This window comes from Carcharodon carcharias, chromosome 12, assembly GCF_017639515.1.
Source record: "Carcharodon carcharias isolate sCarCar2 chromosome 12, sCarCar2.pri, whole genome shotgun sequence".
NCBI lineage: Eukaryota > Metazoa > Chordata > Chondrichthyes > Lamniformes > Lamnidae > Carcharodon > Carcharodon carcharias.
Window position 1 is genome coordinate 103,640,998 of NC_054478.1, and position 14,015 is coordinate 103,655,012.

At 46.2% G+C, this 14,015-nt stretch overlaps 1 protein-coding gene across 1 annotated transcript in view; it reads right to left on the reverse strand.

Annotated features, from left to right (window-relative positions):
• Nucleotides 1-14,015, reverse strand: part of dnah7 (dynein, axonemal, heavy chain 7) — a 616,407-nt gene that overhangs the window by 328,375 nt on the left and 274,017 nt on the right. Inside the window, exon 34 of the mRNA XM_041200170.1 lies at nucleotides 11,088-11,219. Within this exon, the coding sequence (XP_041056104.1) occupies nucleotides 11,088-11,219 (132 nt within the window). The remainder of the gene's footprint in view (nucleotides 1-11,087; nucleotides 11,220-14,015) is intronic.

The following is a 14,015-nucleotide window of genomic DNA, read 5'->3' on the forward strand; positions in this document are numbered from 1 at the left end:
CTGCTCATACATGGAGATGAGCTATAGACCGTGCTGCAGATGCCTTCTCTGGTCTAGGGATATGGTGGCTCATATTTGCCACATTCTCCGTGAGGAATTCACACTGCATGGATTGGGCGGGCATCCAATGCTGGTTGCACTTAAGGTTAACACCACATTCAACATTTTTGCCTGCGGATCCATCCAGGGTTCCACTGGGGACCCCTGCAGAATCTCACAATCGGCAACATATAAATGCATAATGGTGGTGACCGTTGTCCTTTTCAATAAAGCTCACTATTACATGCAGCTCTGCATGAATGAAGCAAGCCAGGCTGCCAGGGCTGTGGGATTCGCAGCATCTAAGGCTTCCTGCGAAGAGTAATATTCAACCTTAAAAGCAGAGATGAAATAACACTGCAGGGAGGCACAAAAGGCTACAGTGCTGGATGATGATTACTACTTTTACCAAAACCTTGCAGTCATAAAATAAAGGCCATTGCAAAATACACATGGGTGAAAAGACTCCAACATGGGTTGCAATTAATACTTGTAACATCCACAAAGAACACACATCAGGATAATCAGTGACCTTCCATGAACAATTCTCATGAGGTCTCATAATATGAGCCTCAGATGCAAGGATTACACGTGCATTGTCCAGCCATCAGTTCCATCTAGGAACTACCTTTGTGTTCATGTCACTTATGTGGAACTAAAGGCAATTGACTGTGATGAGATTGAATGAGACCTCATGGAACTGAGGGACAAGATGGGAGATAACTGGGTGGGGAGGGGGTGGGTTTTTGATACCCTTGAATGAACCTGGAACATTGCATCACATCCATGAGCCATTCAAATCCTGAGACTTGGAGAGGGATAAAAGCAAAATATATTTACGAATTAAAAGTATATACAGTGATTGAACATCCTTGCCACCATTGTGCATTCACAATTCATAACTTTCCTTACCCTAATGCTAAATCTAGGTGCAGACCCGACATCCACAGCTGAGGTGGAGCCAGCCTATTAACTGCTATAGCCTATTGTCTGATATAAGTTTGACAGGCATCCTCTTGAGGGCCCTGGCCTGTTAAGGATCTCCTGCTCCGGGGCAGGTGCACCCTTGTTGGCCTGACCTGCTGGAATTGATGGCGTCACAGGAAGAGGGGATTTGGAGCGGCAGGACATCCTTGGAGACTCCTGGGTGGATGGGCTGTCTCACTATCATCCTCCCTTTGGGTGCCTGAGGGCCCCTCCTTGACTCCTTAATGAGAAGGGGAACCTGAACAGAGGTCGAGGTGCCCCATTCCCCTCTCACAGTTCCAAGCGCATATCCAACAGCAACTGTACATTCTGCTGGACTGAGATTTCCAAGGTGGCCACCATCCTTCCCATGGAGACTTCAGTGTACTTGCATGCCAGAGCCACAACATCAGACAGAGAATTGACAGACTCCTCCATCCTTCATTTCAGTCTGTTGACGGCTTCTGACAACCCTGCCTAATGTTCCCCTGCCTGTCTTTCCATCTCCAATATTTCTCTTGTGCTGATTGCAGAGGTTCATCATCAGACTCGGATTCTGTAGGGGCCTGGTCTCCAGCAGTCTTCTGATTGTCAGAGACTGTGACTGTCAATGCCCCCACCATCTGTGGACTCATGTCTGTGAGGTAATCACCAGATTGTGAGCTTGAGCCTACTCTAAAACTAGGTCCCACTGAGGTGTACGTATCTGTGCTGGTGGAGGGTGCAGATGAATGCAGTGACGGTTCTTCATCAGATTGAAGGTCTGCCTCCTCAGCTGAGGTGGCCTGGGGGCTGGGGCTAAGTCATCTGGAGGAGGGCCTCTGCCTTTTCTTGCTGATGGCTGGAATAGAGAAAAAAGATAATTAGTGATTGACTAGGCAGGCTGCTACAGAATAGGTCACTTACAGTCATTGGCCCCATGTTGTCGATGTATACTGGCTGGACCCTCACTGGCTTGTTGTGGTACATCGATCTCGTCTTACACGCAGCAATAATCCTATTCTCTCCAGTGAGCTCTGCCATGTGCTCCTCGTACTGGGAGAGCGACCACAACTCTGGTCTCTGGTCATCCATTTCTCCCTATTGTTGTGGGAAATATTGCCCTGCATAACGACAGATCAATTGAGCACTACAGATGGAAGAGCAGTTCAGATCCATGCATGCTTGCTGTGTGTGCTGAACCAACCCAGTAACTGAAAAAGACAACATTTGTGAAGAATCTTACATGAGATAGTGATCTTAAAGTGGCTGGTAGACATTCAGTGCTGATGTTCCATCAGCTGGTAGTGTGTGATATCCCTGTGGACTCTAACCCTTAGATTGTCTGATGCCCCTATGAGAATGAGTTTGAAGTGAGGAGAAGGTTCACTTAACCTGGCAGGGCAGATCAGGTCATTCATCCTTTTCTTGCACTGCAAAGCAGTCCTTTTTTGTGACCCATGGGCACTGACCTCCCTGGCAACCTCCTCTCAGGTGGGCATGGTCAGGTTGGTGGACCTCCTGCTGCCATCCCTCGGACCTCCCGCCTTTCCTGCATGATCAGTAAGAGAATCTCCACAGAGGCATCATTGAGCCATGGAGTGGAGGGTTTATTTCTTTTAGCTGCCATGTTAGTTAACACCTTCAGCCCACACCTGTCCTGCAGTGAGTGAATGTGTGTCTGGGTGCTGTTTACACATGGTGCCCGGGCCTTCGGCCCCATGAGTTAACAGCTGGGCGGATGAATCCCTGGCCACCCGACCACGAGATTTGACAAGTTCCTTGATATGCATGATTAATGAGCTGAAAACTGGAAGATCTGGTGTGAAAATCCGCCCCGCTGCCCAGCAGGAATCACGACAACCTTATCGCCTGCCACCACACTTAGTCTCCAGAATGGAAAATTCCACCTAAAACTTCAGTCCTATTGTTTTTTTTAAGACAATCAAAATTTAGACCTGCTGCCTAGCAAAAAAAGATGTAAGGAACTTCCTGAACAATTCCTGGAAACATATGGACTGCCCTATGTCGCAAACATGATTTGTGCCTAGGATGTATTATGTTATAGCATTCGTTCTGCCTGACATGGTAAGCAGGGTTTAAAAACCAGGTCACCGCACAGAAAATGGCCAGGCCTCTTTAATGCATAATAACTTTCATAGAGATATTCCATTTACCCACCATAACAGTAGTGGAAAAGCCGCAAAAACTTTAGAAAAATAGTGTAAATTCCATTTATTTCCACAGTAGTCTAGTGGAGCTCAACAGCGCACTACAATGCAAGGTTAAATCAGTGACTTCGAATCAGGTCAAGTTCTCACTGGGTTAACTACAAATTACTCTAATTAATTGATAGATAAATGCACACACTGTACTTAAGAAGAAAGGGTTCATCTACAAGAAATGTCTGAGATACTGAAACAGATAAAAGTACCTTGAATAATACCCCTGAAATGTATCATTATATCATACTGGTGAATTCACCAGCATATCTCAGGAGAGTGACTTGAAATTATAGTCTTAAGATCCCTAATATAACTTATTTTAAGAAAGGCACATACTCCAGAAACTCAAATCTATGGCTGAACTGTTTTCTTTTTAAATGCCTATTTATACATAAATAAGAAAAAACAGTGAAATGAAAGTAAAATCACTCTGAAGATAAGTATATGGGATAAATACTTAAGTAAAATGATTATTCTGCGTTTGGAGTATACACATTCTTCATGACTGGCTTGTTTTGAAATTTGGGGAAACTTGTATTACATACATGAAATAATTACTAATATTATTCTAGGAAAATTACTCAAATATCAGGAATAAGATGACTTTTATAATATTAACAATAAATGTCTCAACTAAACACCTGCACCATAACCATAAAAATGATACAAAGCAAATAATTCACCTTTGTTCATTCATCATTACTGTTTTCTTTTCATTATCTTTTTGTATTAACATTTATATTACTATTTTCTACATGTCAATAACCATTCTAACCTTTCCAGCTTTGTATTTTATTGCTTTATTCTCCTTCTCTACTTCCAATACCCATTTTGGAGTTGAGAACAACTTCTTTAAAAAAAGATTTTCATTGGCAACAAGCAATCTTAATTGGCAAGGGTTTATCATAGATGTGATCAGATCTATTTTTTCAGCAACATTGTACTCAAACATGGAAGTGCTTACCACATATAGGGAACATAGGAACATTGGACTTAGAAGCAACAGTAAGTTATTCAGCCTTTCAAGCCTGCTCCACTATTTAATAAGATCATGGTTGATCTGGTTGTGGTCTGAACTCTACTTTCCTGTCCACCTCCTATATCCCTTGACTCCCTTGTCTATCAAAAAACTAACTCTCCCTTGAATAAATTCAATGACCCAGCCTCCACTATGTTGTGAGGAAGAGAATTCCACATATTAACTATCCCTTAGAGAAAAAAATTCTCCTAATCTCAGTCTTATTCTTAAACTGTATTCCCTAGTTCTAGTCTCACCCATAAGTAGAAACATCCTCCCAGCGTCCACCCTGTCAAGTCCTCTGAGGATCGTACATATTTCAATAAGATCACCTCTCATTCCTCTAAACTCCAATGGGTATAGGCGCAACCTGTTCAACCTTTCTTCAAGCAATATGCCCTTGGTCCCAGGAATTAGTTGAGTGAACCTTCTCTGTACTGCTTCTATTGCAATGATTTTTTTTCAAATAAGGAGACCAAAACTGTACACAGTATTCCACATACGTCTCACCAATGCCATGTAAAGCTGCAGTACAACTTCCCTACTTTTATATTCCATTCTCCTTGCAATAAATGCCAACATTCCATTTGCCTTCCTAATCATTTGCTGTGCCTGCATAATTACTTTTTGTGATTCAATTACCAGGCCACCCATACGCACTCTGTACCACCAAATACTACAATCTCTCTCCATTTAAATAGTATACTGCTTTTATATTCTTCCTGCCAAATTGGACAAGTTCACATTTTCCCATATTACACTCCATCCACCAAAGTTTTGACCACTCACTTAATCTTTCTATATCCCTTTGCAGCTTTCCTACCTATCTTGATGTCATCAGCAAATTTAGCTACCATAAATTCAGTCCCTTCCTTAAAGTCATTGATGTAGATTCTAAGTAGTTGAGGACTCAGCACTGATCTCTGTGGCACTTACCACTTACAGCTTTCCACCAAAAAAAGACCTATTTATCCCTACTCTCTGCTTCTGGTTAGCTAACCAATCCTCTATCCACGCTAATATGTTACCCCCCTCCATCATGAGCTCTTATTTTGTGTAGTGAGCTTTGATATGGCATCTTATTAAATGCCTTTTGGAAATCCAAGTGCACCACATCTACAGGTTCCCCTTTATCCACCTTGCTTGTTATTTCCTCATAAAATTCTAATAAATTAGTTAAACCCAATTTACAATTCACAAAGCTATGTTAACTCTGCCTGAACACATAATGATTTTCTAAGTATCCTGCTATAAACTCTTTAATAATGGATTCTAGCAATTCTCCTATGACAGATGTTGGGCTAACTGGCTTGTAGGTCCCTGCTTTCCATCTCCCTCCTTTCTTGAATAAAGCTGTTACATTAGCTATTTCCCAACCCACTGGGATCTTTCCAGAATCATAGGAATTTTGGAAGATTATAAACAATGCATCTACTATCTCTGCAGCCACTTCTTTTAAAACCCTAGGATGCAGGCCATCTTGTCCTGGGAACTTGTCAGGCTTTAGATCTATTAGTTTTCCCCAGCAACTTTTCCCAAGTCTTGGTGATTGATTTAAGTTCCTCCCTCCAGTTCACCTTTTGATTTTCAAGTATCTTTGAATAATCGTTCAAGTAGATGAACAGCACTTAGACAATTGAAGCAGCCTAAATTTAACCTGGTATGAGAAAAAACAATTTTTATTTTTCATAAATTCCTATGTGTCCTATGTACATTATTCCAATATACATGGAGCAAAGCATTCATGACAATATGATTTATGAAGCAGAAATTATCAAGATTCTTCAATTATTATGAACGTTATAAACTCTAGAAACTTTTAGGCCAGAATGTTGAGGTCAGCGGGCAGACATGGTCGGCAGGCCTAGGAGCGGCTGGGAAATGGCCCGCTGCTTGCAAACGGCCCCTGACTGCGATTTCACGCTGGCCAATTAAGGCCAGCCGAGCGTGAACGGCGGCTCCCCAATGGTCAGGAAGGGGCGGGCAGGGAGGGTGCCTGTCGGCCACTGGGTCCGATGGCAGCCCGGCAGCCGGTTTAAAATGGGCACAATCAGGCCCTGGAAGGCTGCTGGTGACAAAGACGTCTTTGGTGTTGTCAGCAGGACAGTAAACATTATGGATACAAATGCAGCTGCAGATGCCAGTCGGAAGGGCAGTTCGGGTTGGCACTCAGCCCCCGTTTTTCTGATGAGTGCCTCGCAGTCTTCCTAGAGGAGGTGGCTATCAGGAGTGGCACCCTTGTTCCCAGGGATAGAAGGAGGAGGCCACTGCATCTAACAAAAAGAGGTTGGAAGGAGGTGGCAGTGCTGGTCAGCAGCCATGATGTGGTGTGGCGCACCTGGGCCCAGTGCCACAAGAGGTTTAATGACCTGCTATGCTCAGAAAGGGTGAGTCCCGTGTTAGCATGGATCAGTGTGTTGAAGTGTTAAGGGCTGGCCATCCCCCTGTGGAGCTGAGGGGTGTTAAGAGTCTGATTGCCAATGATGGCAGAGCTGGCCAAGGGGATGAGCCCTGGCTGCTTGACCTGAGTGCCTTGCGGCTCGAGGGCCATGACTCAGATGTTCCCTGCAAGGTGCTCTTCCAGTGGGGTTAGCCGGACTGCAATAGTGCTGCAGGTGGAGATTGGACTAACCAATGCTCCTCTGTCCTTTCAGGAGAAGACAGCCCATAACAGCATTGAAAAGTCACAGACAGGCAGAGGCCCCCCCAAACCTCCTAATCCTAACCAGATTTGAGCAGGAGGCCCTTGAACTGGTGAGCCGGCACATATCTCGGTCAACCAACCGTGGAGAGGCTGGGGTGTCAAACTAAGGTAAGAGTGCAGTTCACAGAGGTGAGAGTTTCAGATGGTGCAAACATTCTTGTGTAGTCTCTTCATTGATGTGAGCCTCAAAACTGGATTCCCCATTGATCACTGAAAGACGATGGCATCATGATGCAGATCTCTATGGTCTCACCAGGGTGCCTGGCATGCACAGTGACAGTGTGATGACTTAAACTAATGATATGTCTTTGTTCTCCCTTAGGTTTGCCACCACACACTCAATCTCAGGGCCCCGAAGACACAACCCTGATGCCAGAGGATAGCCAGGCTCCAGATGCACCTGCATCAAACCCACTCTCTGAACTAGGCACCAGCGCAGATACTAACACCTCAGTGGATGTTAGATCTTCGGCTAGGATGCCGGTGCACAGCGATGAGGGAACTTCACACTTGCTTGAGATGCAGGAGGAGGCAGAGAGTGCCCAGGGCGCCAGCAGTCAGAGGACAGCTGGAGGTCAGGACGAAGATCAGCCGAAGGCAGGTGATGAACCTCTGGAGTCATCCATTAGGCAGCAGATGCTGAGTGTCCAGCAAGATGTGCGGGAGGATCTAGCGGAGATCCATGAGGGTATTTGTGCCATGGTCTCTGTTATGGAGGAGTCCATGAGGAGCGTGAGCACTGCGTTGACCCTCATGGCTGAGCGCACTGCCTCCTCCATTGAGAGAATGGCGACTCTCATGGAGAGGCAGCTCCAGGAACAGAATCAGGTTTTCCTGGGGTTGGGCTCAGACCTGCAAGCCCTCACACAGGCAATGACCTCAGGTGTTCAGTGTCCATGAGGGAGTTGGATGAGGTACCCAGTATCCCAGCTTGGTGCCCATCCATCAATGGTGAGCAAGGAGGCCCAGTGACACTCAGGGTGCTCTGGATGAAGGCAGCAGCTCCTCTGCCCCTCTTCTAGTGATCGTGTCATCTGATGAGGCTGCAGCTGGGGGGATGCCAACCGTGGAGCTGGCCGCTGCCCCCCAGGTGGGGCCAGCACAGGGTCCACTGGCCAGAGGATGACCACCAAGGTCAACAGGACAGCAGAGTCAGCAAGCTGTCTCCAATACCTGTGCCAGCGTGGGGGAGCACCAAGATGTAGCACTCGCAAACGTAAGTTTAAAGCACCATGAGCACAAGAAGGACTGGTCGCGCGTGATCTTCTGTTGCATAATGTTTTGTTTAATTTAACTGGTCTGGGATTGAAGACCAGAGAAGGTTCTGTTAATTTGTTTTGACTGTCAAGATGAGATAAATTATCTTTTGTCGTAATTGTCTTGAGTATGCTTCATCTTTTTTATTTAATGTGGTGCAGGGTACGCCAGTATGTAATGCTGTACGTGGGTATCTTGAAACTTTACTGCACAGGCACTGAGTGGACTTTGGGGTCAAAAGAAAGGGCTGTTTAGACATCCAGATGGAAGTGGCAGCCCTGGCATGAGGTGGTAGTGCTTATTTGGCAGCCTAGCTGAAGGACTGTTGGATCAAAGCATCTCTGGTGTGCCTGCCTCCCTGGAAGTTACAGAGGTCTGCCTCCATGCTTTCAGCGTTCTCCTCACCATGCTCCTCTTCGGACTCACTACTGGATTCATCATCTGTGGCCTATGCAGCTGCGTCAATATCCTCTCCCTGCAGTGGGTCCCCCCTTGCAAGTGGCAGATTTTGGAGAGGGCAGCATGTGACCACTATCAGTGACATCCACACTGGGGAGTGGGAGTGCTCCCGCTTAACAGTCCTGGCATCAGAAGCGAGCCTTCAGAAGACCTATGGACCTCTCTATCACCACCCTTGTGGAGGCATGGCTCCTGTTATAGCGCTGCTCTGCCTCTATTCTTGGGTGGCAGAGAAGTATAATAAGCCACCTTTTCAAGGGATAGCCCTTGTCACCCAGCAGCCATCTATCCAGTTGGGCTGGAGCGCTGAAGAGCCTCGGCACCTGGAAGTGTCTCAAGATGTATGTGTCATGGAAGCTGCCAGGGTACCTTGCACAGAATTATAGAATATGCATCCTATGGTCACACATTATCTACGCATTCATGGAGTGAAATCCCTTCCTGTTACCAAAGGCATCCTGGCTGACAGGTTGGTGTCTTGATGGCCACATGTGTGCAGTCAATTGCACCCTGTACGCTGGGAAAGCCAACAATCGCTGCGAATTCTCTGGCCCACTCAGCCTGGCTGGCCTCATCAGTAATGAATGAAAAATCAATACCTACCTGAACAGAGCTTTTGTCACTAGCTTGACACACCTATGGACAGCTGATTGGGAGACTCCACACAGATCCCCCACTGACCCCTGGAAAGAGTCAGAGGCATAAAAGTTGAGGGCCACTGTGACCTTCAGAGCCACTGGCATGGGGTGTCCACCCACACAGTCGCAGCTGATCTCAGGCCCAATCATCTGATAGATGGAGGTCACTGTCTCCCTTGAGGGGCGGAGCCTCCTTCAGCATTGCATCTCAGACATATTGAGGTAGCTGCATCACCGCCTGTAAACCCTGGCAGCAGGATAGTGGCGTTTTCTGTGGCCCCTTCCGCCTTGGACTACTGCTGGCCCTGCGCCCCCTGTGCCTGCGCCTTTCCTCCCACAGGTTATTCCCCTGGAAGCTGCATTGGGGCACCTAGCCTCTTCTCCCTTCTGCCCCTCTCTTTCTCCTCAGAGGAGGTGCCACCAGCAGAGACCACAATCCCCATTATCAGGGTAACAGTAGGCTGTCTGATACCTGGAAGGATACACACGGTCTAAATTCTCTGTGGTCCTTGAAGATACCAAGGACTTCTGAAATGAAGCTTGGGAATGCTAGCAATGAAGCCCTGAACAGAGATGAAGCTGTCAATAAGTCACCAGCAGTTAACTATCTACCAAATTCCTCACTACTCACACTGACAATGCTTGCTGACCCTTTTTATCCTGCCGTGGATGAGGTTTTTGAAATCGTTGGCTGGCCGCCTGAATGTTTTGACCGTGCGACAAGCACGAAATTGCACAGGCAACGAAAAATCAGCGTCAATTGACTTTTTAATGGCCTTAACTGGCCTCTTAACTATTGGTAGGTGCACTCACCCGACGTCAACATGTGCTATTTTACGCTCAAGCGTGTAGAGCACACATCCACACGCAGAGCAAAAAATCCTACCCTGAAGATCCTGAGGGGTGTTGAAAGGGTGCATGTGGAAAGGATGCTTCCTCTTGTGGAAGAATCTAGAATTAGGGGTCACTGTTTAAAAATAAGGGGTTGCTCATTTAAGATAGAGATGAGAATTTTTTTCTCTCAGAGGATTGAGTGTCTTTGGAACTCTTTTCCTCAAAAGGCGGTGGAAGCAGAGTCTTTGAATATTTTTAAGGCAGAGCGTGATAGATTCTTGATTAACAAGGGGTGAAAAGTTATCGGGATTAGGCAGGAATATGGGTTTGAGGTTACATTCAGATCAGCCATGATCTTATCGAATAGCAGAGCATGCTCAAGGGACCGTGAGACCTACTCCTGCTCCTAATTCTTATGTTTGTATGTAAGTGATCGTCCTACAGCATTGAACATAGGGTCCAATAGGCATGGAGAGGCACTGTAGAAAAGGCATCCTTTGGGAGAGCGAGAAGGAGGAGCAGGTCAGAGATCAGTGATTCATAATTCTGGCTAGTGCCCTGTCCCTCAGCTCTGAGCATCTTTTTAATTAAGACCAGGAATGAGGTGTGATAATGAGTGAAATGGGTGAGAGTGCAGCAGGGAGCCTCAAAGGGTGTCTCAAATTAGGGAAGAGAGCCAAACCAAGAAATTAGCTCAGAAGCTGAGGAGGTCAAAAGTCAGTGAGCAAACAGATAGAATTTGGGAGACCACAAAGCATGACCAGTGGTGGTAGGCTTGCATTTAAACTATGACAGAATAAGAATTTACATTTGAAATTTCCATTATAATGATTACACTGGAAGTTATTACTGTATATGTTTACATAAAATATCTCCAAATATATATTTTTTAAAATCATAAATAGCTTTTATTATGCCTCAGAAAGATAAAAACTTTAAAAGTTAGCTGCATGAAAAGTAATACCTACCTCAAGCCAAGAACAAATATCACGTTCATTTATTTGTTTGATTTTGGCAACATCTGTAAACTCTTCCATTAGACAGTCCATAAGGTTCATGAGTGACTGAACCAAGCTTGTGTCAGTTGTAGGAGCTAGCTCCTGCAGATTGAAAGAACAATTTGAGAACCTTGTTATTTATAGTCAGCATTTATCGGGAGCATTAGACTGGCTTTATTAAAAAGCAAGGAAAGAATTGCAGAAAGCCCATAAAAATGATGCAAAGATGCTAAGGTTATAACTGAGGAGCGGGAGAACCACCATAGAAATTCACCCAGAAGTATTTTACATTATTTTGTCAAATTACTGTTTCTAATATTTGGTTATTTATCTCAGATTTGTAATTATGTAGCTACAGAATAATTTAACAGTGCAACATATATAACACACAGACACAAACCACCAATGCATCACAATTAATTATGTGGGATAAAGAAAGACAAAGTATTTGATAGCCCCACCTTTTGGGTGTGGGTGGGTCGAGATTCATGGCCTGCCACAGACATTTCAGACAAAGTGGGCAGTACCTAAAATTGGTGCACCCACCTGGTTTCCATGATTATAGCATGGCCCTGCGCTAAACTTCTCTCTGTAGCGCCGCCAGTGGGTGATGCATACTGCTCAGCACCAGATAGCGTTCTGAAGAAGCCACATGTTTCACGCAGATTTCCCTTCTTAAAAATATTGTCTTATAAAAAGCTGCTGGACAATCACTTTGGAACATTCAGGAGAAGGAGTATATGGCACTCCTCTGGGAGAAGGGCTCTCTGCTTCAACGACGCTGCCCTGGAGGAACAGGTCAAATAAGTGGACACCAGGGCAGATGCCATGTTTCATTCGGAGGACAGTAAGCCTACCAGATGGAGAGAAAAATGGGAGCAGCTAGCAAGGGAGGTTAATGCCCAGGAGTATTGCACCCAGGGTATGGAAGCAGTGGCAAAAGAAGTGTAATGGCCTCATTCATTGGTCAAGGTAAATGAAGGCATCTGCACATCAAATTTAAATTCACCCCATGGGAACAGACTGCACGGCAGGGGTGCACATATAATCAGATGGGAAGGGGTGGTTTAGAGACCTTATTGCCTTCCAGACTCAGGAGTGTGGAAGATCAAGGCCGACCTTCCTGCCTCTAGGCCGACTGAGGCCCTTAAGTGGCCAATTAATGGCCACTTAAGAGCATCAACCCACCACACCAGCAGGGAGGCAGGGTGGCGTATACCACATGGGGAGACGGCCAGGGAAGCCTCTGGGGTTCCACTTGTGCCACAGAGAGGGCCCTGCCAGCGTCAAGGGCCTCCCCCACTAAACAAACCCCCTGCCATTCATACTGACAGCCCATTGCCCCCTTCGCCAGGGCCTGCTTTACTAGCCCAGTGAACCTACCCCACCCACTTCTTTTCTGGGGCCTCCTTCAGCACTTCTGCTCCAAGCCTCTTACAGTCCCAGCAGTGGCCACTGCTCCAGGTGGCACAGCGGGGACTGAAGAGCTTTTGGTCATTTGATTGTCCAGAAGCTTTTCCGAGGGGGATCTTGGCTTTTAAAGACATGGGAACAATGGTGGCAGGCAGTAGATAGCCTGATAAGCATTTAGTTCTGTTGGGGCTCCCAGAGATGGCTGCAGCAGTGTTACCCTAGCTTTCGGGCTAGGGACAGGGCCACCACCATCACCATTAAATACAAACCCACATCTCAGACCTACCACAGCATCCAAATTCACAATGAGCAATGCATCGCACACCATCACTCACATCCCTAACAGTCTTACGCTGCACAAAAACAGAATTACCCGGAAAAACTCAGCAGGTCTGGCAGCATCAGCGGAGAAGAAAAGAGTTGACGTTTCGAGTCCTCATGACCCTTCAACAGAACTGAGTGACTATTAGGAGAGGGGTGCAATATAAGCTGGTTTAAGGTGGGGGAGGGGGGAGGGGGGGTGGGGGTGAGAAGTGGTGGGGGGGGTGTGGTTGTAGGGACAAGCAAGCAGTGATAGGAGCAGATAATCTAAAGATGTCACAGTCAGAAGAATAAAGAGGTGTTGAAGGTGATGATATTGTCTAAATGAATGTGCTAATTAAGAATGGATGGCAGGACACTCAAGGTACAGCTCTAGTGGGGGTGGGGTGGAAAGGCTAACAGGGCATAAAAGATATAGATTTAAAAATAATGGAAATAGGTGGGAAAAGAAAACTCTATATCAATTATTGGAAAAAACAAAAGGAAGGGGGAAGAAACGGAAAGGGGGTGGGGAAGGAGGAGGGAGTTCAAGATCTAAAGTTGTTGAATTCAATATTCAGACCGGAAAGCTGTAAAGTGCCTAGTCGGAAGATGAGGTGCTGTTCCTCCAGTTTGCGTTGGGCTTCACTGGAACAATGCAGCAAGCCAAGGACAGACATGTAGGAAAGAGAACAGGGTGGAGTGTTAAAATAGCAAGTGACAGGGAGGTTTGGGTCTTTCTTGCGGACAGACCGCAGGCGTTCTGCAAAGCGGTCGCCCAGTTTACGTTTGTTTTCTCCAATGTAGAGGAGACTGCATTGGGAGCAATGAATGCAGTAGACTAAGTTAGGGGAAATGCAAGTGAAATGTTGCTTCACTTGAAAGGAGTGTTTGGGCCCTTGGACGGTGAGGAGAGAGGAAGTGAAGGGGCAGGTGTTGCATCTTTTGCGTGGGCATGGGGAGGTGCCATAGGTGGGAGTTGAGGAGTAGGGGATGATGGAGGAGTGGACCAGGGTGTCCCAGAAGGAATGATCCCCACGGAATGCCGGCAGGGGGGCTGAAGGGAAGACGTGTTTGGTGGTGGCATCATGCTGGAGTTGGCGGAAATGGCGGAGGATGATCCTTTGAATGCAGAGGCTGGTGGGGTGATAAATGAGGACAAGGGGGACCCTATCATGTTTCTGG